The following is a 25,009-nucleotide window of genomic DNA, read 5'->3' as shown; positions in this document are numbered from 1 at the left end:
GATTGCTTCTTTAACATAAATAAAAAAAAAGTGCCATGGCTGAGCATTTGTGCTTTCTACCTGCTGTCTTAAATAATCAGGTTTAGACAGTCAGGGTTTCTTACATCACAAACCTAGGAAACCAATCCTAACAATGTGCAAGTATAGATTAACTGTATTTACATAGATATGCACTTACTAAAGGCAATGATGTAGAGTTGTAATAAAGGATCTCTAGGAAAGATCTGGTGTTTTTGCTCCAGGTTTTTGAGTGTAATTCTCTTATACAGCACTGTACTGAAGTCAAAGTGGAGGGGGATACTGGGAAGAGTACTTTCCTACACCTTCCAAAAGTTACAAAGTACAGTTTCTGCAGTAGGTAAAAGATTATATTCTCCCTATTACAGGTCAATGGAATATCACAATGATTTTAGAGATGTCATTTTAACAAGTTACTAACATTTACATTTTTGAACATTTAATAAACCAAGTAATCTATACTTGATAAAGGAACAGGGCATCACTGGGAACTAATTATTTATTACTGACTTAGCTACATTTCTATAAAGGTCTGACCTCGATCTGGTCTGGCTTCAATAATCCAGAGAGTTTGTCTGTTTTTGTGTAAAGTTAAACAAAAAGATGTGCAGATGTTATTTAACGATGAGATGTGTCAGTGTATTCGCGTCATTATAAGACAACTTTGTTTGTTAAATACATAGTAGAAAACAAAAGGCTGGGTCACAGAAATATTCTCCAACCATAAAGAAGAGACTATGATAAATTTTACCTCAACAACGTTCAACACATTTCTGTCTGAGGCTCCAGTAAAACACTGAACTGGTGGACCTACAGCACTGAAGCGGCACGAGTGTGTCCCAATTCAGCTCTCAACTGTCAGACCCCTTAAACACATTTTTTTTTGGTCCCAAAAAAAGGACTTGTCCAGGGAAAAGAGGACCTCTGGTCACCGCCGAATGGTTCAAAATTTAGTTCACGAACTGGAATGTGAAATATGGCTGAACAACAGACGGTGTAGTGGCACCACCTTAAGTTCTCTCTGTGAAATACAGTTGGATTAACAGTTCCGCATGCGTGTTTCAACATTAGGTGTCAGTCAGCGCACATTCCATTTCTAGGTCGCCGGCAGGCGTTCTGGCAATTATAATTACATATAGAAGTTATTCCCACAATAACAAACAGATGACTTTGTAGGGGTTAAAATTTGGCTACCTTCCTGGGCTGAGAATTAAAGCTCAGCAGGGCAGGATGAAACACTCTTACACCATCTGCTTTTTTAACATAAATAAATAAAAAAATAAATTATAATTAATAATAAAATAAATAATAATGTCTCAAAAATACCGTGACATCTGTATTTTCCAGCATAGCACCCAATAATTTATACAGGAATTAAATGCATCTCACTGTTTAGTCATCTTTATTTAAATTTAGAACACCTTTACAGAAGAGAAAGAAAAATATAGAAATAACATGAAAAATAACATTGTTTTTGAGTTGTTGCAGCTCTGCGTTGTCAAAAGTCCTGCAGGCTTCTTTTCAGAGCTTCTTCCATATCTGTAACAATGTGTATGAGTTTAAATTAGTAATATCTAATCTGTTAACATACAAAGACATTGCTAATTAGCATGATAAATAAAATGACAGCACTGAGCTAGTCAGGATACTGAAGTCCTTGGCATGTAAATCTGGAAGCAGCATTTTATTTTATTCCATTCAAAAACAACACGTTTAGTTTCTGAATATCACCTTTTTAGGTGTTAAACATCACATACCATTTCCTTACTTTTCAGCTTCAGACATCAAAACTGCTTTGCCCAACTACACTTTAGATCTTGAAGTACTAGCAAGGGCAGCTTTTATTGTGAAGTTTGCCACGATAGCGTTGCTCATGCATGCACTCTTCAAATGATCTGCTCACAGTGAAAACTCCTTCAATTACTGAGTCTGTTGTCTCACCCACAGATGCTCTGCCAACAGGTTGGCGGAGAGTCTGATACGTTCAGAGCAGTAACCTGGCCTCACTGTCAGGATTCTGCCAGTTGCATTGTGATTGGCTTTCTGAACATCAGTGTATACGCATGTCCGGGTATCTTTTTGTACAGTCTCTTACTGGTCCAACAAGAATCATAAAGACTGCCTCCTACACATCATGTCAAATAGCAAAATTGTGATTGGTCCGTTTGTATGTCAATCAAATGTCTTTTCCTGCCATAGTAGGCAGATCTTGGCCACGTTAAGTAGTGAAAGGCACCCAACTCTGCAGAGAGCTGGGCAATGCGAGACTACAGGGTCTGCATCACATTCCCGGTTTATGGATTATGATAGCTTAAACATATAGTGGCACTGGAGCAGTCTGTTTTTCTGTTCCAATACTGTAATACGCATATCTTAAGTTTTCCATGCTCCAAAACACCCAGCTTGGCTCTTGCATGGCTTAGTAAATAGCTGAGAATTCAATACAGGCCACTGGAAAAAAAACCTGGAAAATAACTTTAGTTCAGAAACACCCAGTTACAGCCTGCCTGGGTTCTGCATTAAACATTCAGATGTTCAAACCACTACAGGTGCATTTACTTTTACTTCCAGTCCTCATTACTGAAGTCAGATTTTGTTATACTTTCCATGACAGTATACACATACACACCTTTAAATGAAGGACTTTAAGTGAAAGTACCTACACACAGTATATATGACAGAAAGCAGGCGAGTGAAGAAAATGACAGAACATTACCCTCCATGTGATACATTTGTGCCCACACCTGTTTAATTAAACAGAAAGCCTGCAAACCTGTGTCTCACAATTTTCACAGCATGCTACTCGTCTCTATTGGCCTGGTCCCTGGTTGGTTTTCCACTATAAAGACACTCCTCTGCCCCAAAATATAGGCAGTGTGGAAAAACACAAAGGCAGTGATACCGTTTACTCATTGAGTATTCACGTGTTGTTGTTTGGGACTGAGTTTCGTTTCTAGTTTTGTTGAACCTCTCCAAAACACCACAGAACGCTTTTACAAGCTGCTGTTGTGAGTCAGATAAAACAACGATCACTTGGATGTAACTTGGAGATTTACAAGCGGTTAGTTTATGGTGGATGTCTGCATTTTGCCATGATTGACAAGCCTCTCTGGCCCATCAGTGCTCTGCAAGGTTTACACGTCATGTTTAGTCCTTTCTCAACAGGCAAGAGCTGAAGCAAAAAAAAAGGAAAAAAAGGACCCGCTTTCAGGGACCAGGTACCAGATTTGTTTAGTGGAAAAGCAAAAAGCAGAGACAAGCAGATCCCATGTAGTGGAAAGGCACCAAGTGTTTATCACCCATGCCATGTTTGTTTTCCCCCACATTATGAGTTTACCTCACTGATTCAACATACCTATACTGGCACCAGCTTTCATGCATGCAAAGCTAGCAAACCAAAAATATTAAGGAATGAAAACTTTGTCATTATCAATTATGAAAGATGTTCCAACTAGACATTAGCTAAAATATATAGGCAAAGCCTTACCCACCCCGATCAAATTCTGTTGGATTTTGCGCCTCTTCTGCACTTAAAGCCAAAGCCAGTTTCATCTCCTCATCAAAGTCATCTTAAGAGAGAAAAATCTTTTGTTTGACTTATGGAATAAAAAAAAATATTATTTGAAATGTAAGAGATTTAAAAAAATATTCTGCGTAATGAAACAGCCAGTCAGTGGCTTGATGTGAAATGTCGATTTAAAGAAATTCTGTTAGAAACCAGATGTGTGGAGTGTTTAATGCCTCAGCTACTTCACAGGATGTGTGGAGACATTCTTTAAAGGAACACAAGATAAGATTACGCATGTTTGCTCCTTGGCTCCCCCTATAGTTTCAGAGTGTAATTTACATTTACAGCAGTGGTCTGAAATTAAGGTGAAGTGGGAAGAGAGAGTGGGTGGCTTCTTGCCCTCCTCCAAGTTACATAGTGCAGTCTCTGCAGTAATGAGTCCAGATAAGAGGCTCTATTCTCCCTATCACATGTCTGTGTAATAATACTACCTAGTGTTACTTTAATGATACTTCTGTCATTATATTCAAATTGTAAAAATACATATTTTTGTGGAGTAGACATTATGGTTCCCATCACTACCACTGTCAAATCCAATGCTTAAATAATTAATAATAATAAAGTTGCACTTATATAACGCCTTTCACATACACAGGGGATAGATGGGGGGAAAAAAGTGCAAGTGGTGGTGGTGTGGGGGGTAAGATTTAATGAGATTAAAAGAATAATAAACAAATTGTAAATTCATGTCAGATTCACCATTACCTTTAGAATCCTCAGGGCCTTCCTTGGTAATGTCAAAACTCGAGGAAATGACACCCTTTACTTCCTGAAACTCCTCAGCTAGGATAAGAAGCAAACAAATAACATCATCTGAATGATTGGTGTTCGACTGATAGTTTTCATACACATCAGAATTCATATTTATTTTATTCATATCAAAACATATTTATTAATAACACTTTATAAAAACAACTCTAACTTTGGAAACAATCATGAAACAGACAAGCCTCACCATTCCTGTCGGCAGAGATTTCCTCTGCATTCAGAATTTTGGTGACAGGGACGTCCTCGCTGTCTGTGCCATTGGATCTAGAGGTCACACAGGGTTCCAGTAAACAGTGACGCTCATGGTAGTGTGAGTGGAAACTGGGTACATCTTTGTGGCTCTCGGAACATGATGTGCAGACAACATCGAAGCTTTTGTCTTTGCCTAGGGCTTCATGCTTCAAGTACACGTGTGTTTTCATTTCGGCATAAGAGCTCACCTTTGCTGTGCATCGGTGACAGACATAGTCACATTTGCCTTCTCCTGCTAGCTGCTTCATGCACCTTGTGAAGGTGGACTTCTCCTCACCTTTGGCTTTTTGGGAGCCCATGCACGGACAGAGCTGGTGAAGGCTCTTGCTTGTTGTGGGCATTTCCGTAGGATTCTCTGTAACTGGACTAGGTCCATTTTCCATCTTGTCCAAACAGTAGTAATCTTTGCTGTGCAGACTCTCATAGTGCTCCTCGAACTCCCGCTCGGATTCGTAGAGTATGCTGTCACAGAGTCCACAGAAGAAGCGGATGAGTAGCTGGCCATCGTGCTCATTGGCACAATGGCGGCGGAGAGTGGAGTTTTTGAAGAACTTCTGTGGGCAGTGGCCGCAGGCAAACCGCTGGAAACTGTGGGTGCTCACGTCACCACAGTGCTTGTGGACTGCTGCTTCAGAGTCAAAGAGGTCCTCACACATTCTACACAGCCAGCGTTCCTCACGTTTACGAGGAGGTATGTGAGAGACAACTGCTGGCTTGGTTTCTGCAGTACTAGTAGATGGTTTTGATAAAGGATCAGGCAAGATCTTGCCTGTTGCATCCTCTCTTTCCTCATAATAAGTATGACCACGGTGGGAAACACCTACATGAGACAGGATATCTTCAATCCTTGGCATTTCTACTTTGCACAGCCTACAGTAATACAGGAAGTTGGAGAGATGAGCACCGCCGTGAAATCTGCTCATGTGCAAACGAGCGATGGAGGATTCACCCATCAGCTTGCCACAGACCGCACACTTGTGAAATATTTGGTTGGCTGCTAGAAGATGCCTGTTGGCCTGATCCTCCTCCAAAAAACGCAGGCCACACTCGCAGAACCAGGCAAGCTTTAAATTCCTGTCACACTCTGATTGAGAACTTGAGGTGGAGAGTCTCTGACGCTTGGCAGGAGAGCCAAGAATGTCACTTTTCTCTCTTCTATCTTTACATGACGAGGCTCGGGTTGCACTAGCATGTTTAGAAGAGTGACCAGCAGCATTCTTGATGCTGTGTCGGATTTCACAGTAGTTGCAGTAGCACAGAAGTGCTTGCTCCACATTGCTGATAGTCTCCACCTTGTGCTGCGTCTGCTCCCTGTGCTCATCTATCTGCTTCTGACGGAGGAAGACTTTGTTGCAGGAGGAGCACTGGCCCAAAACTGCCATTTGCTTCATGATTTCAGCCACATTTTGATCAGCTTCAGCAATAGCACAGCCGTGTCTGCATTGCACACTGTAACAGGAACCAGTAAAGGTTTAACTCGGCATGATCTGAATGACATGTGTTTAGAATTGAATATATGTATTTCATTTATTTGGAAAAAAAAAAACCTTACTTGAAGTGTGCCTTTGCTTCCATGTGTGAGCCAAGCACCTTTGAGCAAGCTGTGCATTTGACACGGAATGCAATATCTTTGCATAACGCAATTAGTCGGGCCTTTGCATATCGTGGAATTGGAATTGGCACTGGTGAAGATTTCACATCTGTTAGGAATAAAATTGAAAATGAGTGAACACACAGGCTGTGAAATCAGTTACATATGAATAGCACTTAACAGCTTCTATTCTGAAACAGTACATTAAAAGAGAATGATTCAAAATTCCAATGTACAATAATTATATACAACAATTCTTGTATTATACCATACTTAACATTACAAATATGGTACTTAAGTCAAATTTTAAAAGATTACTGTATTGCTTCTAAGTATTATTGATTCATCAAAACAGAAATTTCACTTTGTTTTTTCACTTTGTTAAAAGGACAGGTAGTATATTAATAAAACTGAAGTCACAATAACTGAAAATAAGAGGACATGGGGGTTATTATTTTAAAAAAAACAACAACCTTTGTTCTCCTAATCTTCCAGCCCTACTCTCAACATGCATTTCAATGGAGTGCACTTTTATCATCTGCTAAGTATCTTTTAGAGTTACTTCTTTTAGAGAATAATAGAGAAGCATCACTAACCGCTTAGAGAGATCGAGTGAGTGAAGTGGTTTTTGGCTGCCATATGCTGGAGACACTCATCTCTTATATTGAAGAGGAGGTAGCACGCAGGGCAAGCAAAGCACACAATCAGTTGGCAAGTCTGAGAGCTGACATGACCATTGGTATTTGTAGAAGACAACTGCAAAAACAACCATATGTATTAGCTTTCAACCCATCATCAATTTCCTGTACAACCGTGCGTAAATATAAACTGCAGAAATAGTGATTTACATAAATGGGAAAAGCACGAGCATTAGCCAAAATAAGGTGGTTCTTGTCAGAACAGTGAACATGACATGCCTTTTAAAACAGACTTAACCAATAACTAGCCAATTTAATATTAAATGGCTTATATCCACTGGTATTTGTGTCTCATGTCTGATAAACAAATATCATCTTAAAAGTTTAGGAATCACAGCTTAAAATTTAATGGGCAGACAAATGTAAAACAAAGACCTTTGAGTCCATGTGTGCGCTCCATAACTCTTTGGTGTCAAAGTGTCGACCACAGGCCACACAAGCACAGACAGGTGTGGAGTGGCTCTTAAGGGTGATGGTGGGGTCACACGGAGAATGGTCAAACCTATATATGCAATACAAACAGAAAAAGAATTAGATACTAAGATATATGCTTTATTATTGTACAGCAATTGTCATTCCATATTTAATCGCTACATCCAGAACATGAACCACAACTACTAAGGAGAGTTTAGATTTAATTAATTATAGTCTCTATTTTTTAAAAAACTTTACTATCTACCACTTTTTAAAATGCCTTTATACAGAGATTAAATGTTCTTTAGAAAAGCAAATGATCAGACATGATTACTAGTCAATCAAGTGATTAATTTCAGAAATACATAACCTATGCTTCTGAAGTGACTCTCAATTTTAAAAAAATAGTTTACAGATTGTCTACTGAACTTTTACAACTTAAATTCATGCACAATTTGAAACCCTTGTAACATGCCACACCTCAGGTCACAGGTTGAGCTGTATTAGCCTTAACCCAAAAACCTAAAGGGTGTCAAAAAACTTACCATACACTTGCAAAACACAGACCTTTTAAGGTGACCCTCAAGGAGAAGGACATTGTCATAAACTCTGCCACAGTTAATCACAGGGCAGGTTTGTGGGGAGGATCTGAACGAGGAAACAGGAGCAGATCTACGTCTCCAGCTCGTACCAGTGTTGATGACTCCAGGCTTTAAACCTGAGGAATTATAAAAGTTTAACAATCTACAAAAATTAAACTATGGCAGACAATGAGAAATGACGCTTAACATAATTATGCTCATAATCTCACTCTGTCTCAATACTTAACGAGTCGGTACCAAACAAACTTACTTCAGCTATGTTTGGTCATTTCATTATATTTGGTGGAGCAAGTTTATTTGTAGATTAGCATCATAGCTCACTGAGCAGGCTCAGGCCAATGTTTCAACTAGCTAATTAACCAGATATCATTATTATAACAGGAATCTTACTTTATACCACTTGAGTAACATACACAGAAATGATACCTGATTTAGGCTGCGTCTAATCAGACCCAGGGTGTTTTGTAAATTGAGATCTATACACCTTGCTATGTAGGCAATAGAGAACAGGTCACCAGGTATTGAGACAGTGCTGGGGTCACAGTTACCCATTTTCAACAAACTTTCTACTGAAAGATTTAACCATGTGAAATAAACTCAACCTGGCATTTTCAGCCAGATGTCCACACAGCGTTTGGCATCGTTACTCTCCCCACTGCTGCAGCGACTGACTGCCAACTCCTGACGGCCATGAGCTTGCAACGAGATCATCTTCTCCTACAGAGCAAACACAAGCTCAACACACTCACTGATTAAACCCAAGTGTAGAATCTTATCACAGATCAAGTGAGAAAGAACAAACCTTAAAGGCTTTGCACTTTTCAGCACGTTCTTGTTTCTCTACTGCGACCTGACGAGCCAGTCTGTCCAAGGTGGATGCAGCATGGGCCTTCTGTTTGTCGACCTGATCTTCAACCTAGCTATTCCATTGAATATTTAAAGAGTATGTGAAAAAAGCTGATTAGCAAAGGGACAGGTTATTCAAAGATGCCTGGACTACAACATTTTAAGACAACCTGTTATATAAATGGGTCTTGAATTCTCACCGTACAAATCCCTGCTTCATCATCTCCATCACTGAGGAGGTCTATACATTCCAGAACTGGTCTGAGAGGACCTTCCTGAAAGACGTAGAAGACTTTAGGCTTTGTTCACACTGCAGAGCAAACTGGATTTGTTTCTCAAAGGTGTTTTTTTAGACTGAAATTCCCAGTTGCAAGTTTCAAGTTCAGGCCATAGTTGCATTTGCTTGCATAGCCACATTTGTTGTCATGGTGTTTTACTTACTGTCTACTCCATTAGATGTGCCTACCATGCTCATATGTTGGTGTTAGGAGTCATCTAGCCCTTCATCAGTGGACACAGGACGGCTGTTGGCCGGATATTTTTGGTTGGTGGATTATTCTCAGTCCAGCAGTGATACTGAAACTTTTAAGAACTCCAGGAGCACTGCTGTGTCTGATACCGTCATACCAGAACAACACACACTAACACATTACCACGATGTCAGTGTCACTGCAGCGTGGAGAATGGCCCACTAAAGAAATTACACATGCTCTACGGGTGCTGGCCTTTGAAGAAGAGTGAACGGGGGTTTATGATGTATTCAGGGCAAAACACGATATACAGTCTCTAACTGTAGAACTATAGACAGGGCACATACATGGAACTGACAACGTGGACCATGAATGTAGAAATAAGGAATTCATTTTAATCAGGGTAAATCTGTGTGTATGAATTTGTGTAGTAGATTAGATTTCTAGTTTCACCTACAGTGTAAAGAAACATGCATTTGTACCCATCTCAAACCACTCTAAACCGCCATGTTTACGTTTATTACTTGGTTATGAAAATTCGGCGCAATTGCTCTTTGGGCCTTAGCGGTTACTACTTACCGATATAAATTCAACGTCGTCGTCTTCGGCTTCCTCTATGTCTCCGGAGGTGGACATTGCAGGTGAACGAGCTTTGCTGAGATTAAACTATGAAACAAACTGAGAAATAACAAAAACAAACAAAAAAAAACATAGGAGCGAAGCTCAACTGTTAATAAAATGTTACTGAGATTACAATACTCAGCAGACTCTGTATTCTCTTTGACATTATGAGAAAGGCGTGGGCGTGTAAATATGGCTCTCCTTTAGTTATAACTGCTCTCTTAAATCAGCTGTAACTAAGCTTTGACTTGATAAACAGACACCCGCATACAGAACTGGAGTTAAGCCAGCCTCCACTTGGAAAAGCTTGGTGAAATAGCCCCCTCATTTTTTTGGTAGAACTGCGTATTCTGAACATTACGGTAAGAGCGTGTAGGGGAACGGACTTCAAAACAAAATAAAAGCCAAAGTTCACTGACAAGAAATTAATGTAATATATATATATATATATATACATACACATTAAAAATAAATATTTGCAATTTGGTGGAAGTAATAAAGATATCAGGACGTGTCATTTCAAAATAAAGGACATTTAAATTATTATTTTTTCTATCATTTATATTCTAAATGTTAAGAGAATTCCTCCAGTTTGCACACACTATTTTCATATCATATTGATAGTACAACACCTGTTTGTCACTCACTTAATATCGTGTCATTCTGATGTCTCATTTCAAAATAAAAGCCCTTTGTGTGGTCCCATCTCTGTAACTTTAATTTCAAATTCAAATAATTATTAAAAGGAACCGTTAGTTTTCACAGAACAATTTCACTGCAAAATGAAAATACACCACCTGATAATGTCACTCACTTAATACCACATCATTATGATTTGTCATTAAAAGGAACGCTTCAGTGTGTACTGTAACTTTAATTCCACTGAAGTCAGTCTATAATACTGCTGTCAAGGTTCTGATATGATGGAGAACAATGGATCACATTACACCTGAACACCAATCACTGCACTGGTTATTAGTGAGACTAGATTTTAGTAATGTCTTTTAAAATGGCTTTATGGTCATTTTCCTTTTTACCTTAGTGAAACTGCTGTACACTCTTAAATGTAAAGCTGCTGTAAGAGGGTGTACAGTTTATATTTTCTGTGTATCTGTTCTGCTGTTTGAGGTCTATTGTGAGCAGGGCTTGTTGTACAGTCTATATTCTCTATATATACACATGATGAGCTGGGTGGGGATGTATGGGGGCAGCGCTGTTTGTACTATGTTTAAGTTGTCTGCTGATGGGGGGCATCTACCAGGAACAGTGGTAGTTAACATTTGTAAGGAACATGTTTGCGGGATGAGCAGTAGAGCTGTGTGGGTTGCACACATAAAAAAATTAGACAAATCCTCTTGTTGTAGTTCCATGCAAACTAACAATTTCATTTTAATAATTATCTCAATTTGAAAGAATTAAAGTTAAAGAGATGGGACAACACAAAGGGCCTTTATTTTGAAATGAAATCAGAATGACAATCAGGTGTTGTACTGTCATTATAAAGGGAAAATGGTGTGTGCAAACTAGAGGATTTCTTTTAACAACATTCAGAATAACAATAATAATGACAGAAATGTGAATTAAAGATCTTGACCTGACATCTTCATTACATCCACTGAACAGCAAATATTTATTTTTAATTAATTAATGATATATATATATATATATATATATATATATATATATATATATATATATATATATATAATCACACACATTACATTCATTTCCTGTCAGTGACTTTTGGCTTTTCTTTTGAAATACATTCCCCTACACGTTCTTACCGTGATGTTCAGAATACGCAGATCTACCAAAATACTGAGGGGGCTAGTTCACCAAGCTTTTCCAAGTGGAGGCTGGCTTGACTCCAGTCAATGAACTCGGCTAGTTAACGTTAGCTCTAATTTATCAGCGTCTCTTCCTAAACAATAGAACATAAACCCTTTCTCACCTTCAGCTGGGTCACAAAATACAAAACAAAAAACAGCGAAGAGGCGCCGTTCAGTAGCAGTATCTTTCATCAACTGACAAGATAAACACCTCAGATTCAGATAAACTACAATAACCAACACCCGCCATCCTGTAGCGCTCAGCTCGAAGTGAAGCCAGCGTCGCCCACATACGTTGTCAAAGTAAAAGACTCCTTCCCTTTCTTCACCCAGGATTTTTTTACAATTGTGGATAAAACCAAAAGAACTGAGCATTTTAATAAATTACACAAAGTCATAGAGTTGCTAAATTAAGCTGAAACAGGAACAATTATTTTTTTACTGTAAAATGTAGTGTAGTGTGTGGATGTCGGCCCGAATGCAGGTCAAAATTCAATATTGTTCCATCAAGAATGTGGCTGTACCTCTCATCTTTATTCAGTACAAATGGATCTCTGAAAATGCAACCGGTACCCCTTATATCACCCACAGCTACTTTCAGCTCAAAAGCCCTGGCCCAATGTTGTTTGGGGATTGGGAAGCGGGATTGCTTCCTTTGGTTAATGACGTAGCTGAATCTGTGTTTTTAAGACTGCCTTTGGAACACTGCAGCCAGGACTTTGACCCTTTATATCAAACATGATCCTCACTTCCACTTATTGGACAAAAAATTAAAGACACACTATGTAATATTTTAAATACATATTATTTAATTACAATTATTACACTAGGGGGAGCCATATGAGAGAAAAAATCACACCTGGTGTTCCTTTAAACCTTAAATCTAAAACTACATTGCAAGTCCTGTGCCTGGGTCTACCCAAAGCCCATCCTGTCAGCTGCTAATTCCCCACATGCATGTTCATGTACACTGACACACTCTCCTTCTTGGCATTTCCATGAACATTCCTGTTTATGGGACTTGGAGCTGGAGCTGGAGGTGGAGAGAGGTGATGGGAGCGCAAGGCACACAAGACGCTGCCAAATGTTTTTTGAAGTGTGTAATATGTCCATGTTTGCTAAGTGAAAAGAAACAACACTTGCTCTTTAATGTAACTAAGTAATTATAACAGATAATGATATGGTGAATGGGAATTAATATTTAGAAAAAATAAGACCAACATTTATACCCCGCCCTACATGAATTTCATACTTAAAATAATGACAAAACCACTCAGTGTCACTGCTGGACTGGTTATCCAGCCTAAAATATTTACACTAGAACTGTACATCTAGTGAACTAAAAAGGTAGGCAAGTCTAACAGCGCGGACGTTGTTTAAAACTCCAGTAGCACCGCAGTGTCTGATCCAGTCATACCAAAACACTACCATGTTGTCAGTGTCACTATTGCACTGAAAATGATCCACCACCCAGATTATACTTACTCTGTGGTGGTTCTGACCATTGAAATTGGGCAAACAAAATAAGCAGAGCAACAGATGGACAGGACTTCTGTATGTGGAGCTGAGAGAACACACAGTGAATGTAGAAATGAAGTAGAATGTCAAAATATTCTGACGTGACTGTGTATATCAGTTATATCTATTACGTTAAGGGGCACCCATTGCTGACACTGGTGTTCAAATGTTCACTTTCTGTATAATCTCTATAGAAAATCACTGCCAGTAGAATAGGAACTATGGAGCAGCTGCACATGACAAGCTCAATGCCAGATGTCAGCTAGTGGGGTATAAATCCTCCAGCACAGGGTAGTATAGTGGTGCAACTCTGTTTACTGCACTGATTGAGGGACATACAATACATTTGGGTTTGGCATATAGTGAAATTCCCTAATGCCACATAATCCTCAAAAACAAAAGTGTAAATATCCAGTCTAAATACATCTCAGAACAGCAGACACTGTTACAGCAGCAAAAGAGAGTCGGGGCGTTAAACCACCTATTAATACTCTTAATTTTTTTAGCAGATGTCTGTATAATTTGGCCTAAACACTTGTTTTAAAACAAAGAAAACAAGCCCTATATATCAATAAATAAATAAAATATTGTGCGCAATGAAAGAAACTATTCAGGAGCAATGATAATAAAGCTGCATTCATTCATTCGTCTTCTGTAACCTGTTGCGGTGGGTCTAGAACCTACCTGGAAGCACTGGGTTCAAGACAGGAATAAACCCTGGACAGGCCTCAAATGCACAACAGGATGTATTAAAGATAAATTTATATATATATTAAAAATATAGTTTTGATGTGTGTGAAATGCATGCTTCTATACAGTACCAGGCTGATACTGTGTGGTGTGGATATCAAGCACCAATAACAATATACAACTAAACATATAATAGTATTATACACCTACATGCAGCACAAATGTAATGCACAGTCACTACTTTTTGGCTTCTTCACAGAGACGTCGTGCTCCCCCTGTCCGTGGCTCAGTGGAATGACCCGTTTCCATGGAGTTCCATGTCACATTTTTCCAGCACCAATCAGAAAAGGACACACTCATAGACTTAAATGAGATTCTGATGGTGAACAGTAGCATACAGCTTGACAGCAGCAACTGATTATTTGAATCATAGCAATCCACGTTGCTGTTATTGCACTATAAAGCAAGTATTGCTTTGATGTAGCCGTTATAGCTTTGTTTTCTTTCTGTAACGTGTAAAATGGCGTTTATAACATAATTTTAATTATAGTTGAGATTTCCATGGACTAGATTGTGATTTTCAGGAGCACAGTAAACATTCATGGGGATGAAGAACTTAATACACTATGGAACCCAAAGAACAATCACATAAAGCAGAGATGTGTAAATCTATGTTGATCCATATTAAAAAATAATAATAATATTACAGGTAACATTAAATTATAAATTGGACTTATATTATTGTTTAGCCTTGTCAGATCTATGTCTGATACAGACGTCCTACATTTCAGGTCCCAGGGTTTTGTAGGACACCTACAGGAGTGTGCCGTGCCCATCACAGTCTTCTGGAGGATGGTAAGGGCTGGCAGCGCTGTAGGTAGCTTCACAGGACCAGCTGTTCAACCAGCAGTCTGTGAGAAGACCCATGGATGAGAGAGCGCACAGGAACTGTGAGAGATGAGAGAGCACTCACATCTTTAGGAGGTGCCGTTAATGGATGTTAATGATATATGGACCTAATGAGTATTTTCCCAGCCACACATGCTTGATCTCTGCCTGGGTGGAAGCAGGTGGTGCACTGACAGTGAAACAGGGTGTCTGCACTTGGAGAGGTTATTGTGGAAATTCAAGGAACCTGAAAAAAAATAAATAAATAAAATCTCTGTGAGAAAAAAAAAGCCAGACCAAAAACTATATCTGAACGCCCATGTCTCTCAATCACTTTCAGAGCACCGCAAAATAACGTGTGAAGGATTTCACTGCTCTTCAGGCCAAAGAAGGAAAAGATAATCTAGACTGTTACGTGCATGATATGGGAGCCCATTAGTGCCCATGGCACGAATAACTTGCACATCTGCGAAAGCACCATTACCATTGAAAGATATAAACACATTTTGGGACAACATATGTTGCCTTGTTTATTATGCTGTTATTATGCTCAGGCTTATTTCAACACGACAGGGCCATCCCACATTCTGCATATAACATCAGAGAATGCAGATACGTGACTTATCTCCAATCCAAACATATCCTACAGTTTTATGTCATTAAAATGGAATTGGGGCGGCACGGTGGCGCAGCAGGTAGTGTCTCAGTCACAGAGCTTCAGGGACCTGGAGGTTGTGGGTTTGATTCCCGCTCTGGGTGACTGTCTGTGAGGAGTTTGGTGTGTTCCCACTTTGTCCGCCTGGGTTTCCTCCGCGTGCTCCGCTTTCCTCCTACAGTCCAAAAACACACATTGGTAGGTGGATTGGCGACTCAAAAGTGTCCGTGACTGTGTTCTGAGTATCCAAAGATTGATATAACTACCTCAAATGTTTTCAGTTGTCCACTTCAGTTGTTCAGTTGTCAAGCTAACCTCAACAAATAATGAGTTCTTATAATCTTATATAGCGCAACTCAAGTGTTGTGCTCTCTCATCCACGGGTCATAGTTTTCAATTAATGGGTAGTGTACAAAAAGGCTAGCTGAGCCAGCGACACATCCATTCCTGTGTGTGTTTGTGTTGTGTTAACCTGAAGTTTGATATATATATATATGGGTGGGTGGGGTGTCAAGATGCTTAGAGCTTGCAGTGTGTGCGTCTGAGATGTATTTGAGCTAAAGCTTAAATCCTGTATTGTGTGTGTGTGTGTGTATGTGTTTGGTGTGTTTGAGCTGAAGTTTGGAGTCTGTAGTGTGTGTATGTTGTTTTTTAAGCTGCAACTAGGAGCCTACAGGGTGTGTGTGTGTTTGTGTTTTGTTGAAGCTTAGAGCCTGCAGTGTGTGTATGCGTGTTTTGTTGAGGTGCAGCTAGGGGCCTGCAGTGTGTGTGTGTGTTTTGTTCAGCTGAAGCTTGGGCCCTGTGTAGTGTGTCTGTGTATGTGTTGTGTTGAGCTGAAGCTTAGAGGCTGCAGTGCGTGTGTGTGATGTCCGAGAGAGAGAGAGAGAGAGAGAGCTGATGCCTTTAAATATCCTCGTCTCTGCAGCTTTGCTGAGCTCAGATGCGGTCAGATGCTCCGACTGAGCTGTAAAACCAGGGGCTGCTGCTGAGTCATGGATTGTTGTCTCACGTTATTGAAATCAATAGAGCTCCAGATATAGAGCGTGTATCTGGAAGGCGAAGGACAGCTGAATTAAAGAAGATGGACCGTTAGCTCCGAGATAAGAGGAGAGAGGAGACCCGGAGCCTGTGAGGGAGAGAGCAGGTGGGGCTGCCCTACATCGCGATGATCGCTGCGGCGTTCCTGGTGCTGCTGAGACCCCTCAGTCTCCAGTGCGTACTCCTGCTGCTGCTGCTTTTGCTTGGCACCGTCGCCACCATCCTGTTCCTCTGCTGCTGGCACCGGAGACTCCGCAACGAGAAAATACCCCTCAAATCGGTGCTCGCCAGGCGCTCCCGGAGCCGCGGTGAGCACTTACACGCACCAGGCTCAAGTTCGCTCCCTTTCCCTCGGCTTCTCATTCATTTTTTCCCGTTCAACCTTAAACGCCGCTGCAGTCCAAGTCTGCGCCATTTAAGGTGGAACGGAACATTCAAACGTTCTTGTTATGACTCCACGTATTCGTCCTTATTTTTTCATCTGTGAGCGCTGGTTCAGCTCATGTCGGTGTCTGTTAGCTATGTCTTTTGTAGCTCGACGTTTAGCAGCAGCTGTTACATCCACATCCACAAAAAATTAACCTTGCTGTCACAATATCTCACTATAAGACACATTAATCTCCATATTTGACTGATATTACCTCTTTTACATTTGTTTTCTGACACTAAAGCTAACAAAATCTCGGCTTTTTTCCATCTTTTCCCCTGTCTTCCAGAAGCTGGTCTTCGGTCTCACCATTTTCGCTCGGAGGTAAATCTCTCCTCTTCATTTTTTTTGCCTGTTCAAGGTCAATTTAGAGTAAGCCTTTTACTTTCCTGCAGCTGTAACCACAAGACAACATTGTTCGGAGAAACTTGTGTCATCTTTCAGTTTGTTTTCTACATGTTAGAACACTTTCTGAAAGTGCGTTAAAAGTAGGGTATACGTGAAACACCTTGAAATCTGCGCTGCGCATGCGCAGCCAATCAATCCTCTCTTGGTCCCTGGTCTTACTTCTGCAGACAGTGCTAGATATACTCCGCCAGGTTTTTACATTTGATGCTGTACAATAAATAAATAAATAAATAAATGAATATAAAAAAACAAACGACAAAATAAAACACCGCTTAAACATTTTCATCTTCATCTCTGCCATAAAAATAAAAGTTATTAATTTAACACAGAGCTTTATTAGTGACATTATTTCAAAATATTTAAGGTGCGAGGATAATATAATAATAATGGGATCGACTTAAAGAGGAACAGGGAGAATGTAATTAAACAAAATCAATGACTTAATAAGGTGTGAGAACACAATATTTAAAATATCAAATCCGCATATCTTATTAAGTTGTTCCAATACAGTAAATTCCTTATTTATTTTTCAGTGACTATGGGGAAAAAAGCTGAAGACTACGGAATCCAGCAAACTATATTAAGGCATGATTTAATGTGTGGGAATTACTTACAAAGGTATGAGTAATAGATATGTAAATATCCCATTTCCATGCCTTATTAAGTCATTCCTGTGCATTAAATATCTAATTCCCACACAAGCCATTCTCACACCTTATTAAGTCATAATTTTAATATGAATTCGACATTTACATCTTCAAATCCAGTGGAGGAGTGGAGAGAAACAGATCAGCAACAAGAGTGGAGTTGGTTTTTCTGCTCTCTCTTAGAGATGAAATCTTTAAATGCTGTCTATCTCATGGTGGAGCAAATGGAGTCATTTTTGCATGAGTATAAATACTGACAATATCACCACAAATTTTCCTGTGTTGAAAGTTTAATGAACCTGAAAAATGAAAAGCCATATTTATAGGAAAGCAAATTGAAAGGATTGAATCTGACCTTCCTTACTGTATATCTGATGGGAGCAGTGTGGAGATGTACATATTGACCTGACATATATAAGCATTTAACTCAAGGTTTGTGACGTTCACACTGGATGTGTTCTGTTGTCAGTGTTTTCGACACAGCCCTCGTCATGCCAGAAGGAGCGCTCGAGTCCGAGTTTCACAGGAGAGACCTCTCAGGGACATACCTCTCAGGGACATACCAGAGAGTGATCCTGACTCAACTACTGCCCTGAGGAAACGCAAAGTGAAGAAGAGGGTCCAGCCTGAGTTTTATCACTCCGTCCAAGTGACACCAACTCGCAAACCAGTAGGTGTTTTTATTGAATTTCCTACCCATGCACTTTTTTCTTATCTTATTAAGACGTCACATTCAGACAGAATTTATCCCAAATATTTAGTGGTCAGCCATCTATTTTTTCAGCTGTATTTCAGATCACATTTTTTTAGCCTCAAATGAAATGGCGTTAAAAAAAACTTTATGTCAAGTTTTTAATCATAAACAGCCACAGCAACCTTAGTGTTGAGGTGTGTGGTGCAACAGGAATTGTGGGGGCTGCAGGTAGGAAGAGAGTGTGGTGGGCCCTATGTGAAGCTCTAATGGATTCATTCATTCATTATTTGTAAGCGCTTATCCAGTTCAGGGTCACGGTGGGTCCACAGCCTACCTGGAATCATTGGGCGCAAGGTGGGAACACACCCTAGAGGGGGCACCAGTCCTTCACAGGGCAACACACACACTCAAACATTCACTCGCACACACGCCTATGGACACTTCTGAGTCGCCAATCCACCTACCAACGTGTGTTTTTGGACTGTGGGAGGAAACTGGAGCAGCCGGAGGAAACCCACACGGACACGGGGAGAACACACCAAACTCCTCACAGACAGTCACCCGGAGTGGGAATCAACCCCACAACCTCCAGGTTCCTGGAGCTGTGTGACTGCGACACTACCTGCTGTGCCACCGTGCCGCCCATACTCTAATGGGTTGTCATAGGATATTTTACATCTTATTTTGTATATGATTATAATTAATTATAATATCCAGATAGAAGCCAGAAGTATGTGGACATCAGAAAATCATATCCATAAATACTTGTTCAACAAAGCTTTATAAATAAGGGGATTAATATACAACCCTTCCCCCATGTTCAAGTTATTAAATGTTTTGTTCTTCTAAAAATGCGTTGCCCTGGGATTCTGAACATGGTTCTGAGTATTATGTTCCATTTAGCCATGGGATGTTGCTTGAGAAAACAGGCATGGTTCATTTTGATTGGTTTGTAGTCAAGGCTCTGTGCTGTCCAGTGTGCTGTTTCTTCCACACCAAACTATTTTACTGCTGACCTTGCTTTATGGGGTCATTCTTTGTGGTTACTTTCAGTCTGAATCAAAGTATAAGTAAATACATGTTGTTAAGTTAAGAGTCCTTTCATGGGACTTAACCAGCCAAAAAGTATGAGAAACAGCAATTAAAGTCCAGACGAATTTTCCTCCTTCACCAAACTTTAAAGTTGGCATTATTCACACAGGCTACTAATGCTCTCCCCACATCCGGCTAACCCATATTCATCCATCAGACTGCCAGATGGCAAAGCATGATTCATCACTCCAGGGAATGCATTTTCACTCCGCCTGAGTCCAATAGCACTCACAAGTCTCATTCTTTAAGTTTCAGTGACCTGCTACGTAATGGCTTAGCTTCTTACAGACATTTCCATTTCATGATTACACTTGTCTTGGATCAGCAGGACAGAAACTTGACAGAGGGACTTGTTAGAAAGGTGGTCTATGATGGTGTCAATCTCAGCTGTATGCTTGATTTTATGCACATCTCAAACAGGATATCCATTTAAAAATATATCTCTTTGCAAAATGTTTGTAGAATATGCAAATTAATATTAATATATTCCAATTCATATGTCTGCGACCCTGAATTGGATAAGCGGTTACAGACAATGAATGAATGAATGAATGAATGAACATCCATATGTTATTATTACTATTATTTTTACTTAGTACTAACTGGATTTAATTACCTTTTGCTTTATATGTAAAAGGTCATTTTAGAATATTTGTCCATTTCCTTTTTTCACATAACCTCAGCAAATTTATTCCATTCATGTTACACTAATTGCAGCACGGTTTGAAATGACATTGAAGATCCAATGACATTAACCATCCTAATTAATTTAGTCAGATTATACTGGTTAAACATTAGTTCAGAAATTTTAATTAATTATCTGTCCTTCTAGAAACTGCACAGGAAGGTTGATCAGTTAATTATGGAAAAAAAAATCCTACAACGCGAGCATTTCTAGGACAAACGTGTCAATATTCCAAACAAAGCCTTTAAGAAATTAGTCCACTAATATCACCTCACTGTCTTTAAAAGCAAGGTTGTTGGGTTGAACCACATTTAAATGGTATTGTTTTAAAAAATTACTTTTTCAGTGCATTAGCACAGTCATTTTGGAATCTGGAGCACCAGCAAGTTAGCTTGTGTGGGTTGCCAAAATCTAAAAATGTGATCAAATCAAATCAAAATCTGATTAAAAAAATGTGATAAAATGATTTTTCTGATTTTGTGCTGCATGTTACATTGAGTGCAGAGACTTTAGAGTTGTCCTGCCTTCTTCTCTGAGTCTATCCAACCACGGCCCTGGACTTGCATATATGTGAGAGCACAAAGACAAAATTTCAATGAGGAAAGCACTTCAAGCCCAGAGAAATGTGTTCTGATAATATTACAAATAATATATAATATGGAAGAAAGAGAACAAAGTGAAAATTACTAAAAACCAGAGCTTCTGCTCCTCTCTCCTCACTCCTGGGCTCTTGTACTGAGCCGAGTAGAGGCTCATTCTCATTCAAAGCCACAGGTGCTGAACTCGGTTATTCTGTACAGGGTTTTTTCAACAGAGGGCGAATGCAGCTGTGTTGTTTGATCCTTGTGGTATTTTTGCTAAATCATGTTAGTGATGTTTCATTAAGACCCCAGAGAGCTGAGCTAACTTGCAGAAAAGGGGTACAATATGTCCACTTTAAATAAGTTAACTATAAATTAGTTCAAAATAAATCTTTTTTCTTATTATTAAATTTACAAATTTATTTAAGTGCGTAACGGTGAGCATTTAAAAATTGTCAGTGTCCAATGAAAATCTTGAATCTCCCAAAGTAGTAACTTTACAGTATAAATGAAAAATCCTTACATTTCAATAGAAGTGAATGTAAAAAGATTTTAATCCAAGTCATTTTGGAGCATGGCTATTGATCCCTTCATCATGAAATTTTCACACAATGTGAAGGACAGTTGTTGTGTTCAAATGCTGTAATAAACTAAAAATGGGGATACATTTTTTTAACTGGACAGCACTGATAAATTAAATTTATTGAAGATTCACTCATATATGCAATTGAGTTTCAGGAATTTTCATTTTCCATTTAATTACTGACCCCATTTTGGGATTTAAAATGAAGGCTCTGGAGCAGGACTGAGAATATGTTGGTGGTAACTGTAACAGTTTTCAGTATATCTTCTAAATCTGGAGGAATGTTTGAAGCCTACTGCCAGAATCATGAAAGGCAGGAAGGTAATCAGATGAGCTGCTTCTATCCAAGGCCTTTTTTTGTCAGATATTTTCATTAGGAAAAACAGGATGCGGACTAGAGCAATTGTGCATGTGCTCGCGAGGGTGTGTTCTTGCCACTTCTTTATCCGGTGCTCCACTGATTCATCTTTATGATATATCTTTTTATGAACCTCTTTTAGAAACTCTGATTATAACCCATGCTGTAAATGGATCATTGATATCAATTCTACATTAGTTATAATGGTCTTTGTAACTCTTTGGCAAATGTGTTGCTATTTATAAAACCTTTTCGAGCTGTAAGATATTGACCTTGAACTCTCCAGTTTCAGACACATGTATCATTTCTTCAGAGCAAAATCCCCAGTGTTGAATATGACCTTGCATTCACTTGTATTCCAGCAGGACCTTTAGATGCCCGTGTTATCTGTGACAATGACAAAAACATGGTGTAATTTCATTGCAACCTCTTTCTTCTTCTAGTTAAATTAAGCAGTTTTAAAAATCTAAATCTGTTTTCATATAGTAGGCAAATAGTACCTCTGCCACACAGGGCCTCTGGGTTTAATCCCTGTCTTTAATTAAATTTTGTGATGTTTAGTGTGTTCTTTTTGAGTCTACCTCCCACAGTCTAAAACCCATGTTTGTAGGTTGACTGGCTGAGCAAAATTGTTCACAAATGTGTGTGTGTGAGTGACTAGGTGAGCCTGATGCTGGACCTGTCTTGTCAGTGCGCCCAATGATTCTGTGTACACTCTCGACCCACCACAACCCTAAACAAGATAAATCAATTCATTATATAGGTTTTTTTTTTCATATTCACATTGTTGGCTCTCTATGTAAAATGTTATGGTTCTCTGTTGAGCTGCTAATGAGCAATGAAGGATGAAAAAGGAGGGGAGAGACCACCCTTCTGTGATGAGTCACATCTAAACACAAAGATGGCCACACTGCAATTAAACAGACACCACTGCACAATAAAAGCACTCCTGTTGACTTACTCGCTTTGCTTTTCTAATACATGTAGAAACTGCACTATGTTTACTTTAAAAGGAGGGTAGGAAACCATTCCACTTCCTGTTTAATTTACAGTGCTGTAAAATTGTATTACGCTCTCCAACTCAAGGGAGGGGCGTAGGTGAAAAATACCTACATATCACATTACTTATTGTTACTTTATATAGTTACGGTATAAAGGGGCAATTATTTTTCAGCTCACTGAAATAAGATTTTGAAGTTTATAAACATACTTTATATGGTTACACTTTATGTCTTTTAATGACATTAAAGCAGACATCTGAAATGCAGACTGTAATGAATTTCATTCATTTTCTAACATTACGTCATTGTGAGACAGGTCTTGTGATGATACTGAACTGATTATAACTCTAGACATGAACGGGTTAAACGAACACTGTGGGTATTAAATAAACTCTGGGGATTTTTGCTTTGTTCCAGTTTTTTTTTTCAGCCTTGTGGGGATTAATCAGGGACGCACCGAGAGAGAGCATTAACGTGTCCTCAAATTTCATTCATCATGTTAGATAGTCCTCCATCTTTATTGATCTGACTCACTCTGATTTAGCATTTGATCCATCAGTGATACAGAGACTATCCATTATAAAAGATATATGATCATCAGTGTTTCTGGAAATGCTTTGTAATGGAATAGAAACTTCAGATATGTGACAGGGAGACACTGAACAATTCTGTTGATCTGAATGTGTCTGCTGGTTACAGTACATCTACACACTCTGATCAGCCACTTGTAATTAATAATATCTTTTTCCATCTTGTAGCTTTATATTTTAGGACTTCACCTTCTCACTCATATACTATATGTACAAATGTTTATAGATCTTGCCATATAATCATCAAATTCAGCTACTTCAAGGTGTATCCTTTGTACACTATTAGAACAACTGTGGTGGTACCCTCAAAGGTATTTAGAGAATGTAATTGTCCCGTTTTCTTTAATAGTTGTATATTTTTAAGTTTGGTTGATTTTGTACATGCACAGCAGGTAGTGTCACAGTCACACAGCTCCAGGTGTCTGGCGGTTGTGGGTTCAAGTCCTGCTCCGGGTGACTGTCTGTGAGGAGTTGGTGTGTTCTCCCCGTGTCCGCGTGGGTTTCCTCCAGGTGCTCCAGTTTCCTCCCACAGTCCAAAAACACACATTGGTAGGTGGATTTGTGACTCGAAATTGTGCATAGGTGTGAGTGAATGTATGAGTGTTTTGGACTGTGAAGGACTGGCGCCCCCTCCAGGGTGTATTCCTGCCTTGCACCCATTGATTCCGGGGAAGCTCTGGACTCACCGTGACCCTGAGCTGGATCAAGCGTTGCAATAAATGAATGAATGATTTCATACACCCCATTTAATCTCCAAGACTTATATATTATTCTTTCATTTTACACACAGCTGTAATAAAAGCTTAGAAATATTCACTTCTCCTTCTGGACAAGACTTTAAAAGGTATAACAGTGTCTTTAGAGTCCTGTTGTTTTCCCTAAAGGTACATTTACACTGTTTGTACTTTTAGTAAATGTAATGTACCACATCTTTTTCTTTCTGAACATGTAGACACAAACTTTCAATTGTGCGTGCACTGTCTGAATATTCTCCAAAGAAAAGCAAAGCATGAAATGAAATGAGATGCACTGAAGCATCTCCACCCTTATCCAAGCTTATCATGCTCAATTCAAAGCATCGTTAAGAGGGTTATAAAAGCACAGTGAGAAAGAGAACTGTTCTTTGTAGCGATGGAGCTCGATTCAGTACTTTTGGCATGAGTTGAAGTGATGTTCCAGCATCTAGTGTAAAGCTTTTCCATAAGATCATGAGGTATGATTGCAGCAAATGATCTAAAACTATGTTTTGATGATAAATGCCTAACATAGAAAAATGGAATTATCCAAGAATCAAATTCCTGGAAGACCTATTTCAGACTGCTGCAGCTCTATTTAAATATTTGCTTATTTTAACTACTAGGTTGGATCAGACGGAGTGAGAGAGGGAGGCAGGGAGGGGTATGAATGACTTAGCAATTTCATGCTTTAAAGAAGCAGTTCAATCTTTTTTTCCCATTTACATTCGAACCTTTCTAAA

At 39.2% G+C, this 25,009-nt stretch overlaps 2 protein-coding genes across 7 annotated transcripts in view; one reads left to right on the top strand and one right to left on the bottom strand.

The window, feature by feature from the left end:
* Positions 1–1,410: 1,410 nt before the first annotated feature.
* Positions 1,411–11,952, bottom strand: znf451 (zinc finger protein 451). Of its 6 annotated transcripts, none has more exons than XM_066679773.1 (14): positions 11,800–11,952; positions 9,807–9,905; positions 8,958–9,032; positions 8,714–8,827; positions 8,514–8,628; positions 7,877–8,027; positions 7,271–7,397; positions 6,794–6,953; positions 6,159–6,306; positions 4,542–6,055; positions 4,292–4,369; positions 3,506–3,587; positions 3,374–3,405; positions 1,411–1,557 (listed from the first exon to the last, which is right to left on the bottom strand). In XM_066679773.1, the coding sequence occupies exons 2-14, from the start codon at positions 9,861–9,863 to the stop codon at positions 1,517–1,519; spliced, it is 2,694 nt and encodes an 897-aa protein (XP_066535870.1). In that variant the 5' UTR covers positions 9,864–9,905; positions 11,800–11,952; the 3' UTR covers positions 1,411–1,516. The 6 variants fall into 6 exon arrangements, with proteins under 6 accessions (XP_066535870.1, XP_066535868.1, XP_066535871.1 ...); XM_066679775.1 differs by having other exon boundaries at positions 1,434–1,557; positions 3,510–3,587; XM_066679771.1 differs by lacking the exon at positions 3,374–3,405.
* Positions 11,953–14,503: 2,551 nt separating this feature from the next.
* dst (dystonin) overlaps positions 14,504–25,009 on the top strand; it is a 194,724-nt gene continuing 184,218 nt past the window's right edge. Inside the window, exons 1-5 of the mRNA XM_066678377.1 lie at positions 14,504–14,594; positions 14,677–14,740; positions 16,455–16,774; positions 17,183–17,217; positions 18,418–18,618. Coding sequence (XP_066534474.1) covers positions 16,594–16,774; positions 17,183–17,217; positions 18,418–18,618 — 417 coding nt within the window. The 5' untranslated portion in view covers positions 14,504–14,594; positions 14,677–14,740; positions 16,455–16,593. The remainder of the gene's footprint in view (positions 14,595–14,676; positions 14,741–16,454; positions 16,775–17,182; positions 17,218–18,417; positions 18,619–25,009) is intronic.

Source organism: Hoplias malabaricus, chromosome 8 (genome assembly GCF_029633855.1).
Source record: "Hoplias malabaricus isolate fHopMal1 chromosome 8, fHopMal1.hap1, whole genome shotgun sequence".
In the NCBI taxonomy this organism is placed as follows: domain Eukaryota; kingdom Metazoa; phylum Chordata; class Actinopteri; order Characiformes; family Erythrinidae; genus Hoplias; species Hoplias malabaricus.
Note: the sequence above shows the minus strand (reverse complement) of the source record. Positions and strands in the feature narration are given on the sequence as shown.

Bases quoted from the DNA above. Each gene is read 5' to 3' on its own strand.
- znf451 (XM_066679771.1), bottom strand. From the start codon at position 9,863: ATGTCCACCTCCGGAGACATAGAGGAAGCCGAAGACGACGACGTTGAA. The intron at 6,954-7,270 runs GTCTTTGTTTTA...TTGTTTTTGCAG, and splicing joins GCGCACACATGGACTCAAAG to TTGTCTTCTACAAATACCAA. The intron at 3,588-4,291 runs GTAATGGTGAAT...TTCTCTCTTAAG, and splicing joins AGGCCCTGAGGATTCTAAAG to ATGACTTTGATGAGGAGATG.